Genomic DNA, 16,415 nt, shown 5'->3' with positions numbered 1-16,415 from the left:
TCGATAAGGACGTATTGTACACAGTTATGAAATACTCTGTCGTTTAATTCATTGGATTTTATACCATTACACTCGTCTTTCACTTATTGAAGTTATATAAAAGCTTTATACATATAACCGTCGTTATTATTTGCTTAAGTAACTACTTTTTCTGACTTATTTCGACGATTCGTGACCATCATAACTGTTCCAGATGTAGAAAAAAATCATCGTACAAATATACGACATATTTCTACCACCATTAAAATCAAGTTTGGTGTTGCGAGGTATATATGCTTATATGCATTAAAAAGTATTGTATAGGCCATTAGATGACGTTATTCGTCGGGCTTTTAATGTATTCTGAAAATGAAAATTACGAACGTTTTTGAACGCCGTCCGTAAATTTGATTATAAATTCTAGGGCTAAATAAAAAATGTTATATCATGTAGAAAATGTCCGAACAAATATTTTGCAGTAATCCACATCTAATTAGTGACGAGTAAATCCGTATGCAAAACATTATGTATATAGTATATATATATATGTATATATATATATATATATATATATATATATATATATATATATATTTATTTATTTATTCAAGTATATGCAAATTTTATTATTTACGATTGAATTTAATATAATGTACATATATACGTGCACTGTCGTTCAGATTTGTGCAAGGATCTACCAATGATTTTAGTGCCAAATCTTTGTTGCGTATCGATAATGTATAACAGAGACTTTTGACAAAAATTTAGTTAAAATACGGATTTAAGAGAAAAAAAAAATATATAAAAACATTTCAGGAACATTTTTTAGCGAAATATAAACGAGCAGTGGTAATGTCATCGATGTGTATATACATATATAATTCTTTTAATTCAATTTACTCTCTTTCTCTTCTCTGATTAGATGAATATAGAGCAATGCCAAAATAAACGATAAATGCTAGTTTTATCATGGTACGATATTGTACATATTTCTTATTATTATTGCGACGCTTTCTCCAGTTTTGCTATACATTTCATTTTATTCAGTATAACAATCGGCAATTGTCGGCAATGGGTGGAAACGATTGTAACTTGTCCTCTCAACTTCTTATTTCAATATTTAATGCAATCATTCCTTCTTTTTTCCACTATGCTATAAAAAAAATGAAACATAATCGCATGATGCGATGGATTCGAATGTATCCTCACACGTAAGAAAACTAAATCCTTTTTTTTTATAAAAATATAATATTAACCACAGAACTCGAACAATCTCGCATGTATATATAATCCCGTGTTATGCCATATACACAAATGTATTAATGTCCTCATCATGCCTCCGAATATATTTATGTTCAATGAGCCATTCTATTTGTTCCTTTATCATCTTTTTACTCGGCAAGAACATATTTTTCAATATATCCACTAATTCGGTCTGTAGTTGCGCATTACTGATTATCTTACGCATCTTTAAAATCTTAATGATAGCTTCCTGTAATTATATACAAGAATTATCAAACTAAATAAATAATTAATCGATATTTTTCTATGTATTATATGATGTTATTTCTTTTAAAACCTTGTAGGCGACATACCTGAACTCGTAATATTCTGAGTTGTACAATAGATTGATTATCCTCTTCTCTGCTACGTTCTGTTGATAATTGAAGACGTCCTATCAAATTTATTTTCCCCCGTTTTTGCATCTTGCCATTTTTTCTAATATAGAAATACTCCGATTAATAATTATGATAATAATTTAATATTGCTTTCGATAAATAAAAATAAAAATAAATATTGCGTATTATTCTCTATATATAAATATTAAACTCGGAAATATAATATAATATATAAATCATGAGATAATCAAATAGACTTAATAGAATTAAACGTACAGCTTGTATTGTACTTCTTGCTAATATGAGAAAAATAATAGTTAAAAAATACTAACACAATAGCGAATTCTTGATTAACCCAAAATTTTGTGTCGTTCGCAAAATCTTTTGGAGTAGCAGCATGCGGTTCCACCAAAAGAAGTTGTCGTTTTAACTTTGGGAAGGCACACAAAGACCACAAAGTCCGTCTCAACTCGGGATCCGGAAGCTCGGTGGCAAGCCGGAGATTTTCGTATGAAATCCTTTCGTTGGGTCGTTGATTCCAGGCAAATAATACCGCCATTTGAAAGGTTGTTACATCTATATCAAAACGTCCCACTTTATTCGCGAACGTTATCTGAAATATTCGTCATGAAATATAGATTATGTAACAAGTTAGCATGTTCTGATAGAATTTTGTTAATATATACCGTGCCATTCGACATGTGATGATGCCATTGCAATTTCCTTCCGCTATGCTTTTTTTTATAAAATTCTTCAACTTCTGGGATATAATCTTCTAATTGAAGCGGCAAACTTACAGTAACTCGTTCGCTACCTCTGGCCCATGCACCTGCATTGAGAATCTGCAAGAAATCTAGCAGATAAATATTTTGAAGAAATTTGAAATATTTCTGTACACGTCTTTGATTTTATATACATCTTTTTACATCTTTATATATATTTTATATACAACTTTTTTGATCTCATTTTTAAATAAAAACATGTACATTTGTGAAAAACGGCATGTATGATTACCTTAATATTTATGCTATCTGCAATGGCAGCTCGACATTGTTCTTTAAACTGTTGATTCAAATCCTGAGATACTTTAATATCTTGGAACATACGAGCTAATTTATTAACAAAATCCGCAGGCATACCAACTTCACGAAGCATATCTACCATATTCTCTTCTTTTTCCGAATCTGTTGTCGTATCTAATATTAATCGTCTAGTTAAATGTGCCTTATGATAACGCATAAATACATCCTTATTTTGAACATATTTTAATACCAATAGCTAAAATAGAATAAAATATCAAATAAATTAAAGATTCAATTTTTAAATTTATATGGATATAATTATTTACTGTATATACTGACCACATCCTTCAGTTTACTTTCGATCTCATCGGTGGTTAATTTTTTACTGAGTGGTGTTTTTCTAAGAAGCATATCACAGAAATTTGCTAGGAGTTCCGGACACTTCGATTCAGCTAATCCGTTATTATTAGTAATAGGTCTATTGTTTAAAACAATCGCGCCACCGATTCCAGAGCCTTGCCGAGTAGGCAATTCTAATTTAAATACCGAGGCATCATTCACAACGAGCTTATAAGCTTTATCTCGTGCTGTAAGAAACCGCGGATCATCATCGAATGCCTCTTTAACGAGCGTAGAAAATCTATGGAAAAGATCTAACAGTCTTTCCACGTATTTCTCGGAATCTTGAGTGATAACGTCTACAGCTGCCATCATGTCCGCTAGACCCGCCTCCACGATATGTTCTTCCAAGTTTCTCAACATAGGATTGACGCCATCAGGCACTCTATCCATCAATTTCAGCATGAGACGAAGTTCTACAATTATTTTATCTCATTAATAAACTCTGATTATACAAAAGTAATAAAATGTTGGAACCAATTTGAGGAAAACGATCACTTACTATCAGTTTGATTATGTTGAATCATTGTTGGACATTCTGCGAGTATCGCTGTTTTAAAGTTTGCGACTAACACTTTTACGCAACAGTCCATTAATCGTTGCATACTCGCGGTATTTGGCTCTAAATATTTCTGAGCGCGAGACTCCTCTTCTCTTAGCTTTGAATCAGCATAACGCATATAACTTTCTACACCTTGCGTAGACAAATATTCAGGAGCTTTTATCCAATAAAATGCTTCAGTGGCTTGTACGTACGCCGCCTCGAAATTGTCTCTATATATCTGGAGTTTATCCGTCGGATTTGAACACAAATTCACTGAAGCATTAAAATGTTACGTTATACATACATGTTAAACACATACTTTGCTATATATAAATATGTAGTATATTTGCTTCATTACCATAAGATTCTCTGACACCGATAACGAGTTGAGAATCGAACGCCTCGCCATTTCTTTCAGCTCGTACTAATCTCATGGCTGCGTCCTGAAGTCTTTGTTTTATTTCATTGAATATACTTTGGTTCCAACTATCCAACATTAGCTGTAAAGAAAAATAAGATCTTGCAATATCACAAAATATTAATATCATATATCAAATATAACTTGCAAATTTTTTTACCTTTCTAACAATATCATCAGGTTGATTTTTTTTCTGTGTACCAGAACTAGTTTTTCCCGCCAGATACGTTTCTAATTGCCTAAATGGTGTTGGTAAATAGTTACATTGTGTAAAAAATTTTCTCCATTCAGCAATATATGCTTTCAACAGTGCCTGTTCTTCTTGATGTGATAAAACTCTCTGCAAAAAATTAAAACATATATTTTGATGAGACATAAAATACAACTTTAAATTTAATAAAAATTTTTCACGTTCTCTCACCTGTTGAGCTTGTTTTATAAACTCCATTATATCATCTTGCAACGCATCACGTAATTTGGGAGGACCTTTGTCATCCCATAGGCATACCTGAACGGAATAAAACAGATCCTGCCATTCGGCCTGTGTCACTGGCTCTTGCTTGAGCAATTTCAATATAATCGGTCGCATATACGGCCATTTATCCTCAAATGTGAATTGTGTCCTATCCTAAATATATCAATAACGTATCTCGTTAAATCCGTAAAAAAAAATAAGAGATAGAAAAGCGACAGAGACGAAAAGTAAATAATGAGGAAAAGGAAGGGAGAAATACGGAAACATACGCGACCTTTCGGTCGCGAGAGAACAATTGTTAACGATCGGAATAACCGACATTTCGAAAAAGTGAACTGGATAAAGCAGAACCTGCATCTTTCGAAACGCGATGAATCAAAGAGCCTCACACGTCGATGCCACCGTTTCGCACCATAAAGACGCGCCCGTTATCGCGGTGGCCTCGCCACGAGATAACGCCGACTCTCTGCGATCGAGCGAGGAGGGAGCGAACTTCCTATCGTGCGCTTCTGCCCGCACAGGTACTTGTTTATTCGCCGTCCACTAACCTTTAACAACGCCGCCATCACAGACTCTTGACGCGCACCTCCGTCAAAATTTGCAAGACTACACGGCAGTGGACACGCACAGGCGGTTTCGCGCGAGTCTTCTACCGATCGACTATCCGGGTCAGGAGTCGGTGACGAGATTCCTCGATTAGCGTGGAACTCGGCGTGAAACGGACCGCATTGTGTCCAGGATCCCGTGACCGCTTGCCCCTTACAATGACTCCCGGTGCGTCTTCAGTAGAACATAAAATTCGCGTGTTCCCACCGGGATCTCTATTGCGTGAGCACGTGCCGTTGTAATTCCCTATGTGACAGCTCACCCGATTGGGTGATTCCACAGGATTTGATATAGCGAGATCGAGCAAGGATACCAACGGTGCTCCAACTCTTTATCATCGTGTTTGGACGATGAAGAGACGGGCATAGAGATCTTAATGCGTCACTATCTCTTTTCTTTTTTTCTCTTTTTAACAGCTTCCATTATTTGTATTATTGCTCATACAACTTGTATTTGTGTGTTTATGTACATGAGAGTTTCTTTCAGTGTAGATTAGAGGAATATATAAATGTAAGATATGAATATGTATGAAAATACATAAGATTGCTTATAGTGGACAAATGTATGAACATTATGTTATTTCTTTTGATGCAGAGATACAGATATAATTGAAAGACGTAGAATTATGCGATCCTAATTTCCGTATGATGTCAGAATATAATTTTCTGTTTGTGATTAAATACACTTGTAGAATAAACGTCCGACCGTGTGACGTCATAATGCAAAAAAGGCATATACATCAAGAAGGCGCAATAAATAAACCAAGACTAATTTAAAAATGCGCTAGACTCAGAAGTTACAATTTGGACTCCACGCACGTCTCGATATGCCTTGATGCAATATAAAAGAAAACGCTTATATTTTTGTTACACTTAAATCACAATGGGATTCACAACAATCGCCTTCCTCTTGTCATCCTTGTTGTTGTTATCTTCTTCCTGCTGCAGATCATCCTGCCCTCTGATTCTGATGTTGTGCTTCTCCTTGTATTCATTTATTTCGACTCCTTTCTTCGTTACTTTATCGTTTAAAGAGTCTATCAATTTTACCAACTGAAAACACATTTAAACGTTATTGCATATAATCAATATTTTGCTTTCAAGGAAGGATTAATAATGCGATGTGTCGGACCTGTTCTTTATTCGTTACCAGACTAACCATCACGTCTTCCACTATGCGCTCGCATAGGAGTCCACCGATCAATCTGTAGCACTTTCCCTTGGGATCCACGCTCTTTAATGTCTCGATAACAATTCTAAAATGTCAATTATTATGTCAATGGAATAAAGGACAATGCTCATATCGATTAAATTTCGCAAAGCTAAAAAAGATAAACGCAAGTTTCTCTCGCGTTCACGAACACTTTGTCAGAAAAGACAAGCGCGCAGGTTAGGTTAGGTTGGCTCATACTTGTGCTCGTTCAATTCCGACTCCATCTCGGACAGCTTGTTCACTAAGTTCTTCTGTTCATTTCGTAACGCCTGGAACTCCGTCAGTATTTCCTCAGCGGTTTTCTCTCTTTTCGACGGCGTCTTCGCCGGTTTTTTCTCGCTGGCCATATTAGGAATCTCTCGACCGCGGTAGCTTCACTACAACGATGCGTCGTCACTGATGCGCAGCGAGCAGCGAGTCAGCGAGAATAACAACGTTGGGATTTGGAGTTTGAGATGTTGGATGTAGGAACCGTATGGTTTGGAATGTTGTGATTGGGAACGAGCGTTAGCCAATCAGCGTATCAGACTAGAGAAAAACAAATATAACGTTTGCATTGTTTTCTCTCTCGAACATTCATGTAATCCCGGGCCGCGCAGCAGGGCCTGGCAGGGTCTCGCCAATCGTCACGAGCCATTTTGGTGCATTGTCGTCGACCGAGCAGCTGTGCGCAGGATACTCGCTCGTCTTTCGTCTCGCCGCGAAATGTCAACGCTCGGGGTCACGCGTGTTACGTAGCTGCGGTGTCACGAGAGGATAACGGACGTATTATCCGGACGTTTTCGAGTTGACGCGGACACGATTGTATAACATCGTCATCGTCGTTGTCGTCGTCGCCGTCGCCGTCGCCGTCGTAGTAGTCGTAGTCACGGGTGGTGACGTGAAACTGATCACCCCAAGGAGAAACAAAGAACGCACGATCGCAAAGCACTTTTTAATAACCTTGACCCGCAACGGTGAGTGCCTCTCCGTCACCGAGACAAAAATAGTCACGCTGCTCTGAAAAAAGTTTTTTGCCTGACGTTTAAAAAAGAAATTCCCCCCTCGTTTGGCCGTGTTGACTAATCCGCGTGATATATCGCATATAAGTATGCACCAAAGGATGCTTGCAACGCAGTTCGGCGATGTATGTTGTTTCGCGCTTTTGGCTCTGAATCATGCATTTTCTTTGTGTATATACATGTACATATGTATGTATATGTATACATATAGCTATATAGATAGACGTTATAAATTCATGTACATATGCATCTGTGTATATGTAGCTATATAGATATACGTTATAAATTCACGACGAATATTTTGGCAATATTTAAAAGTGTAGGCACTATATTTCTATATAATTTGGCACATAAACTTACAATGAATGGCTGTGTTTTCAGATTTTGTGAGCTGCTGACGGTAATGTGTGTGCAATAGGGACTTCTTTCAACAGTGCTTGTCTGAATTTCTGATGAAAGTTCCAAGGTCACCAAAATTGTAACCACACTTTGTAGGGATAAAATGTTAGCCAAATTAGCTATGTAAGGACAAGTTAAGATGTGCATTTGCCTGGACTACATTTATAATCATTTTTACTGTATATATTCTGTTGGTTAGTATTTGCATATTTACATGATGTAATGTTTATCTTTGTATTCTAAAAATATGATTCATCTATAGGTCATTGTTTTCTCTCATACTTTCTGTTTCAGTACACATTGTATGGGAAATTTAAATGAGACAAAATGAGTAGTGAACAAACAGAAGAAAGCCAGCAGTCACCTCTGGTGCTAGAGGAGATAAATCTTGCTCCAATGCGACCTGTGTTCCCAGATACAAACAAACGATGCGTGGATGTATGGATGGAGAAGATGGAGAAAGGAGTATTAACAAATATCAACTTTAGGGAATATTGGCGAGTGTGGGTTCCAAAGATCTATAGTCCAGAACGGAATGGTAACTGTCTGGAATGGGTCATCGATGAAGACACAGCCCATAGGATGCTTCTCAAGACTCTGGAGGAATTTATTTGTGGTGGTGATCCACAGGTGGTTCTCAAGGAACTTAGTAAAATGGATAATCCACCATCCATATGTGGCAGAATGTTCAAGATGGGTGAACCGACTTACAGTTGTAGAGAATGCGGAATGGACCCTACCTGTGTTCTTTGCGTAGACTGTTTCAAACAATCGGCTCACCGAAATCACAAGTACAAAATGGGTACGTCTAATGGAGGTGGATGTTGCGACTGTGGTGACACGGAAGCTTGGAAGAAGGAGCCATTTTGCAAAACGCATGTGGTAGGAACGCAAGCAAAGGAGTCACGTGGCAACAAACTGCCAGGTGACATTGCAGAAAGAGCAGTGGTTGCTTTCGAAGCGTTATTGGAATACTGTTATGAATTACTGACTTTGAGATATACCGTGGCATTACCATCAAACCTCTGTATCAGAGACACGGCGTTTTATTCACTTACACTCGATCAATTAGATATTTTCGATACTTATTGCACTGTGCTTTTCAATGATGAACATCACACTTTCGATCAGGTGATAACCATGCTCACGCGTGTCCTGAAGTGTTCACAAAAAGAGGCTGTAGAATATGTGACCAATGTTGACAGGGAAGGTAGAGCTGTCGTGAAGTGCTCGGTATTTCGACATTGTAACGAATTACGTGCGGAGGTTGAAAGATTTACGTACAGACACAGCAATCGACCACTCAAGGTGCTTGTTCTTCATACTCACATAGTCGCTCATCAGACGTTTGCTATACGGTTGCTTAATTGGTTGCAACAGTTCATAAGTCATTGCGAGGGTTTCCGTGTTTTGTTTAGCAATATCGCTCTCAACACAAAACTACCTGACACTTCGGTTGTCGAGGGCATACTCACGAGAGACTCGCAGTTGTGGAAGTCCGCCAGAACAGTATGGCATAGGTTATTCATCTATGGGATGCTTATGGAGTATGAGAGCAAAAAGGCACTTTCCATCGTATTCACCAAGAATTATGCATCCGTTATGAAAGACTTTATCAAGGACGATCACGATCAATCATTTTCGATCGTGTCACTCTCCGTACAATTATTTACTGTGCCAACTTTAGCGCATCTGCTCATCGCACGTCATGAAGCATTATTTATCTTATTTACCACGTTCATCTCCGAGAGCGCCCGGCGATGTAATGCCGTTGGGAAGTTAGAATTTGAAAGAAATATGCCACATCATACCTTCAAGCGGGCACAATACGTACTTTATGATCTGCGGTATCTGCTGAGCGCGAAACCAGACGAATGGACGGATGATCTCAGACGTGGTTTCTTGCAAGGTATCTCGCTGTTGTACACCCTTCTTTCCAGTATGCAGTTCATGGACGCGGTACAACGACAAGTCGGACAGCATATGGAATATGAGCCAGAATGGGAATCAGCGTTTAATCTACATATTAAATTATCGCCAGTCATTACTCTAGCCTTGGAATGGTGCAGCTCGGACCGAGTGGTGTTGATCAAATCATTTATATCGCTTCTGAGAAAGTTGTACGAACAGCTAGGAAATGAGCCGGTACCGAGTCAAGTGCGAGAGCTGGCAGACCATAGCGCGACCTGTATGCAATACGACGTAGCATCTGAACCAGTTTCTATCCATTTGCCGCTCTCGAGATTTTTTGCTGGTCTGTTCCTGCATTTGGAGAAGTATAATCTACATTTTCAATCTCCGGAATTTATCAATCAAACAAAACCGACGCCTGAACAGATCATCGAACCTGTGCTGGCAGCACAGGCTATGATTTCGCAAGTACACGCAGGCATGTGGCGGCGAAACGGCTATTCCTTGCTGAATCAGTTGTACTTCTATCACAATGTAAAGTGCCGCAGCGAAATGCTGGACCGGGATATCGTTCTGTTGCAGGTCGGAGCAACGCTGATAGAGAGCAATGAATTTCTGATTCATATTCTAAACAGATTTAATCTCTTCAATTGGGTACAACCGGATTTCGAATTAAACTCCTTGAAGAATCCAGAAGAGGACAGCATGCGCCAGACGATCAATCTGGTGGAAGAGTTCCTGGGTTTACTCATCACGATCATCGGCGAGCGATACGTTCCCGGGGTCGGTCAAGTGACTGCAGATGATCGTCTCAAGAAGGAAATTGTACAGCAACTATGCATAAAGCCACTTTCGCACTCTGAACTGAGCAAGACGTTACCCGAGGATGTTGTGCACAATGTTCAAAGCGAATTAGAGAGGGTAATACACGAAGTAGCCGAATTTAAGAAGCCAATGCATACGTTCACGGCGAAGGGCGTATACGAGCTCAAACCGCATTTGTACGCGGATTACAATGTGTTTTTCTATCATTACACGAAGGAGGAACACAACAAGTCCGAGGAGGTTCAACGAAAGCGTCGGAAAGCTCAGGGGGAATTGGAATGCTGTCCGCCGCCGAAATTACCTAGACTAACGGAGTCGTTCAGTCTGGTGGCAAATCTACTACAGTGTGACGTTATGCTTCATATTATGCAAACTGTATTGGAGCGTGCGTTCAGTCTCATAGCTAGAAGTTTCTCCGAGCCGCAAGTGCACAAGGTACTATACCTGATCGGCTATGCGCTGCAAGAACAGGAATCCGGTTATTATCCTTTCCTCGCTTTTCCCGAACGAGCAGCGAAATGGAATATCTACAAGCTACTGGAGAGTTTGACTAGCAGCCCGCGCGTGGAGGCTCATAAGGATCTACTCACATGGGTCTTAACCAAGTACCGTGAGGTCGCCAGTTTGAGCGAAAAAGAGAGTAGTCCGGTGTCTCTTCAGTTCGAGCAGCAGCAGCAGCAGCAGCAAGCGAGCGAGGCTGATGCAGACACCAACAAAAAGTCGGACAAAGAATGGCGAACGAAAATGGCAGCTCTGAAACGTGCCAAAGTTATGGCGCAGATGGCTGCTATGCAGAAACACTTTATGAAGAAGAATGCTACCCTGTTCGAGGAAGCGAGTTTGGACGCCAACAGTAAAACCAACGATCGCGGCTCCGCCATGGATTTAACGGAACCCTCGTCTCAGGAAGGTACTCTGGTTGCCGTCGGTATCGATCAGACTACCAGGATGTACGAACAAAAAATGTATACGTGTATCTTGTGTCAGGAAGATCAGACAGCGACGGAAACTGGTTCAACAATGGTGTTGGCCGCATTTGTCCAGCAGTCCACCGTACTGTGCCAACGCCACGGTGATTTTCAAGAACCTGATCCGTTATATTTATCGGCAAAATTGGGCATGTCACCGTACACAAGTACGTGCGGCCACGTAATGCACGCTCGCTGCTGGCAGGATTATGTCGATAACGTACTCGCAAAGGAAAACCGACGGCCCTATAGATCGCGACAACAAGCTAGCTTTGATGCCGAAAATCACGAGTATCTCTGCCCGTTGTGTGAATGTCTCAGCAACACCGTTCTCGTCCTCGTACCACCCTTAGGAATTCTACAACCGACTCCGGAACCTCAGCCAGACATCACATTTGAGACCTGGGTGAAGGTAATGGCGCTCGCGATGGAATGTAAACCGAACAGAAAATTTGGCAAGGTCGTAACCGAAACGGAAGAGGGCGGGCCTGAGGATGAAAAGATAGTCAATCCTATGACAATTCTCCGTGAACATATCGGATTAGCTTGGGAGCCGTTCGAAACAGAATATTCACGACTTGGACCGTGTCTGACTCGAAGGATGGAGGCCATGATCAACATGTACGCTTCACTCTTTGCACAGAATACGTACAAGGGATTCGGTAGCTTCGACGGTGATCCAAAGGTGCCTTTGTTAGCCTGGAAATCGGTGTCTTACACAATCCATGCAATAGAATTTCTATTGCGCGATCTAGACAAGCCGTTGTTGGGTGCCATGACTTCTCGACAAAGCGACAGTCTCGAGAGTCTTGTACGATTGTCGGCTCTTCTGGGCGCAAGTTTTTCGAATCGCGCAAATATTTGGTCACAGCGCAACGAAATCAAAACGTACGCGATGTCATTGCTGACGATGCTAATAGAGGGACCCTCCACCGGACCCAGCATCTTTGACATCGACCCGTTCGGCGTGCTGGTACCACTTCTCAACTCGTTACCGAGCGTCTTTCATACGAGAGAGCACGAGATGGGTCCGAATCCGCCGCCGAATCCGCCACCCATCATCACGGGCGACGTATTCGACTCGCACGCGCTCAAACTCGTGTTTCTGTCTCACATAGCGAAGATTTTGTACACATCCGACTTCACCGACGCGATGGAACTGGACAGTCACGAAACGGAGGATGATGACGATGACGAGGAGGAGGAGAACGTCGTTGATAGCAAAATGGATTTTGCCCTGTTTCATATATTGGGCGTGCACTACGACAAACAGAGAGCTAGAGATGTGTGGCGACGAGTGGAAACTGCCTGCCGACCTTTCCTTCGATGTTGCGCTATTTACTTCCACTACGTGACCGATGTGCCGCCGCCGAACGAATTGACGCAGGTGCACGGCGACACATACGAGGTGCTCTGTCAATATCTGGGATTGCCCCCTACCTGCGACGCTTTGATCTACTCTCATCTAGATGTAGCTTTGAAGCTCATGGCTGTATGGCGGAGACATACTACCGTCTGGAATCATATGTCGGGCGAAAGAAAGGTGACGATCATTAAGGATCCGTTAAAAGTGAACAAGCTGGTTGATTTGCCGGATGATTATAGCGAGCTCATCAACTCGATATCTCAATTTACCTGTCCGAATAGCGACCGGGAAGACTCGCGTAATCCGACGATGTGTCTAGTTTGCGGTGAAATGCTATGCTCGCAAAGCTACTGTTGCCAGGTGGAGTTCAACAAGAGTCAGGTAGGGGCGTGTACGTTCCACGCGAACACGTGTGGCTTTGGCGTCGGTATATTTTTGCGCGTACGCGAATGCGAGCTTGTGTTTCTGCGCACCCCTAATCGCGGCTCCTTCGTTTGTCCGCCTTATCTTGACGAATATGGCGAGACGGATCAGGGTCTGCGACGTGGAAATCCACTGCATCTTTGCCACGAGAAGTACCAACGACTAAATCACATATGGCTCAGTCACGGAATTCACGAATCCGTCACTCGGGCATTCGAGCAGTCTTCGAACAGTTTGATGCCGACCCAATGGCAACATCTATAACTCCGTGGGATCTTCTCCGTGATGCCACAAATCTAATTCAGACGTTTTAGACAAAAAGAAACGAAAAGACGTGAGAAAAGATTTTATTCTTACGCGTAGCGTAAGTGAGAGCGGGTAGCAGCCTAAGTATTGATTGTTGATCGTCCACGATTTGATCTACATTTGCAACGAGATCGACAAAAGTAATTTATTCAGCGCGCGCACGAAAATACGGCTTTGTATATTCAAAAAATGATATTGGATGTTGTCTCTTCTATCTTTTTCCCGTCTCTCGCGTTGAAATCGTCGTTTTTAGAGTTTATTGTATCGCGATTTCAGAGTATAAAATTTCTATTTTTAAATCGCTTTCGAGTTAACGAAATTTGTATATTATCTGTTATATAAATTAGGATATTATTAACGAACGTTGTTGCGTATGAATTTTGTTGTTTATTGCAAGCTTACAATTAAACGCGATACCTAAAACCTCTGTCACGGATCGTTTCTCCTTTTTTTTTTTTTGCAAATATCTTTTTTGACGAATTTTTCTATATATGCTAACGACGAATCTTATATTCTAGATCGCGAAGACCTAGAATAATGAGCGAAAGAATTATTCATCCATATCATCACTGTGTAAAAACTGTTCTTGATACTTTTCATGCGCAAAATAGCGCGGTGTACGATTAACGATCATGCTATAATGGAAAAAAAAAAAAAAAAAAATCGAACGCGGATGTATCGCGATTTTTATAGTTAACAATTGCGAATTATTCTAGGTCGATGAGTCTCGTTCTTTTTTCCTCTTCTAATTGACGTTAATTCGAGGAATCAAATTATTCTCGCTGGTATTTAGGTGCTCTCTTGTAATTCTGGACTCTGGAAACGTCTATAAAAATGCCAGCAATCACACGTTGACAAAATAGAATAACGAGGAAGAAAAAGGATTTGCACTTATCGAATGAAGAGTAATTTTTTAAGTTCCAGTGATGTGTGAAATAAATAATACGTAACGTAACGTTTGTTTTTCTCTCTCGTCGCTAGTCTCTTTTAGAAGCTACTAAAAGCAATTTAACAAGCCGCTCCGGAACACTCGAAACTCCGGCGTCGTACTTGTCTCTACGCATGCAATGTAACTGATTCTTACGTACATCTGTAACCAGATATAGAGAAATAAGATTAAAGATTAAGATGAAAAGTGGAGGGAAAAGTGTGTAAATAGTGATTATAAGATGAATTTACCGACTGCTTGTCTTTCATTTGTGTATACCTTGCGGTTCGATACGAAGAACTGTAGCGTGTTACGCTGTCAGAGCGATTAATCTTTACTTTCTTACATTTCTTTCTCTAGCCTGGTCTCAGGATGCTCCGTAATCTGTCGAACGTCGAAGAATAGATAAAAAATCGTTGCGCATTTCGGGAGGTCATCGCTTGCGACGAAAGACGTATAACATTATTGCGTTTGTCATACTCGGATTGTTTAAACTAAACTACGACTCGTATGCCTTGCCCCCGCTATTTTCTAGCAATACGCACGAGAGGTTGTGCCGCTGTACATTAGATCGCTTACCGTAAGACGATGATACAATGAAAGAATCAATTTAGCGTTTTAAGTACTTGCGAAGATATGATATATACAAGTTGCAAATTGTATTTGTTATAAACAACATCACACGGACGTGTACACGTCATTAATTGTACATTGATTTTGATGTATTTGTACGAAATTGAAAGGCAGACTGCAAAATGAAGGCAAAAAAAAAAAGAGATATAAATTATTATCAAACGCCATGGAAGATCTTATTAGATATTGTGTTCTTTATAATAAGGCGTTCTTTTGAATCTCAGTCAGAAGTTTATATTCTTACTGAAAGTTCTGATATTGCATAATAGTTTTTAAGGAATAAGAATTTACCTCATACGCCGTCTTATCCACCTGGAGAATATTAATCGGAATGACGTATTATTTTTGCCGATTTACAACGTCATATTTTTATTTTTTTTTTCCTCAGTTTTTTTTCGAGCGTTGCTTGCAAGACGAGAATGTAAAATACATCCATATGCAAGAGATTGATTTATACCCACGTTATTTATATTCTTCAGAATTCAATAAATTAATCTTGGAAAGAAAAAAGAGGGAAGGAGAGTATTTGATCTTAAATACAAATCGATTTAATAATTAATAATAATTACATACTGATATTTACAAGTTGTACAATATTTACATAATATTTACACAAAAATGCGTGGAATCAATTCTCTTTTGGGGAGAGAAAATTTCTATTTGAAAAACCGTTGATATTCTCATACTTTTTTTTTTCAACGACATTGATTAATGATAAGCTTGTCGATAGGAAATTTTTTTCTAATAAAGAATTATTGATTTCCTATTGTTCGACATGTAAAAAGGAAGATTAGATTAGAGACAAGGAGAGAAATCTTGCTTGAATAAAAATATTCTGCAGGTTATTAATTTTAAAATAATATTTGCAATGTGTGCAAGCTTTATCTCAATCATCGAAAAGTGGCTTTAATCAAACCTTTGATTAATCCTAATAAAAAATGTTTGGTCAAAGTCACTTTTTAATGATTGAGATAAAAGTTGCATTCAAAAGTTAAATAGCGAGAAAAAAGGCTACTTATTCTTTTATTGCAATTTAGAAACTGTTCACATTTCAACGATTTTTTTTTAAGAAATTTATATATATATCCCTTTCATGGCATTTACCTCATACGATCCTGATATGATTTTGCTAATTTTGCAGTAATTTTAATCCCAGATAGTGCGATTTTCCTACACAGCACAACAGCGTAATGCAAGTCGGAAAAAACTTAGTATTATTCTTCATCATATTTATATTTCTATTTCGCTTACTCTTTTTATTGGGCTGAATGTGACTCCAATTAAATCTTCTAAGTTTCTAAATATTTATAGAGAAAGTAAGTGGTATCAGTGCTCTCAAATCGAATGAGCCGCTATTACGTCAGACGGGAGACGTGTACTT

General features: G+C 39.4%; 3 protein-coding genes across 5 annotated transcripts; 1 reads left to right on the top strand and 2 right to left on the bottom strand.

Moving 5' to 3' along the window:
• Positions 1-24: 24 nt before the first annotated feature.
• Positions 25-5,264, bottom strand: Cul5 (cullin 5). Of its 3 annotated transcripts, XM_089081048.1 has the most exons (12): positions 5,005-5,264; positions 4,403-4,609; positions 4,142-4,321; positions 3,922-4,063; positions 3,522-3,836; positions 2,960-3,435; positions 2,613-2,876; positions 2,285-2,440; positions 1,931-2,211; positions 1,575-1,698; positions 1,236-1,471; positions 25-1,132 (listed from the first exon to the last, which is right to left on the bottom strand). In XM_089081048.1, exons 1-11 carry the CDS (start codon positions 5,020-5,022, stop codon positions 1,277-1,279), a joined length of 2,358 nt encoding a protein of 785 aa, XP_088937174.1. In that variant the 5' UTR covers positions 5,023-5,264; the 3' UTR covers positions 25-1,132; positions 1,236-1,276. The 3 variants fall into 3 exon arrangements, with proteins under 3 accessions (XP_088937174.1, XP_011639118.3, XP_088937175.1); XM_011640816.3 differs by having other exon boundaries at positions 25-1,471; XM_089081049.1 differs by lacking the exon at positions 5,005-5,264 and adding an exon at positions 4,808-4,998 and having other exon boundaries at positions 25-1,471.
• Positions 5,265-5,609: 345 nt separating this feature from the next.
• Pfdn2 (prefoldin 2) lies at positions 5,610-6,708 on the bottom strand. Its single transcript, XM_011640817.2, has 3 exons — positions 6,473-6,708; positions 6,194-6,317; positions 5,610-6,114 (listed from the first exon to the last, which is right to left on the bottom strand). The coding sequence occupies exons 1-3, from the start codon at positions 6,619-6,621 to the stop codon at positions 5,935-5,937; spliced, it is 453 nt and encodes a 150-aa protein (XP_011639119.1). The 5' UTR covers positions 6,622-6,708; the 3' UTR covers positions 5,610-5,934.
• A 131-nt stretch (positions 6,709-6,839) lies between these two features.
• Positions 6,840-15,544, top strand: Ubr1 (Ubr1 ubiquitin ligase). The gene is made up of 3 exons (XM_011640818.2): positions 6,840-7,230; positions 7,657-7,868; positions 7,969-15,544. The coding sequence occupies exon 3, from the start codon at positions 8,002-8,004 to the stop codon at positions 13,429-13,431; it is 5,430 nt and encodes a 1,809-aa protein (XP_011639120.2). The 5' UTR covers positions 6,840-7,230; positions 7,657-7,868; positions 7,969-8,001; the 3' UTR covers positions 13,432-15,544.
• Positions 15,545-16,415: the final 871 nt, after the last annotated feature.

Source organism: Pogonomyrmex barbatus, unplaced genomic scaffold, assembly GCF_055798465.1.
Source record: "Pogonomyrmex barbatus isolate J1 unplaced genomic scaffold, ASM5579846v1 scaffold4, whole genome shotgun sequence".
Classification (NCBI taxonomy): domain Eukaryota; kingdom Metazoa; phylum Arthropoda; class Insecta; order Hymenoptera; family Formicidae; genus Pogonomyrmex; species Pogonomyrmex barbatus.
Note: the sequence above shows the minus strand (reverse complement) of the source record. Positions and strands in the feature narration are given on the sequence as shown.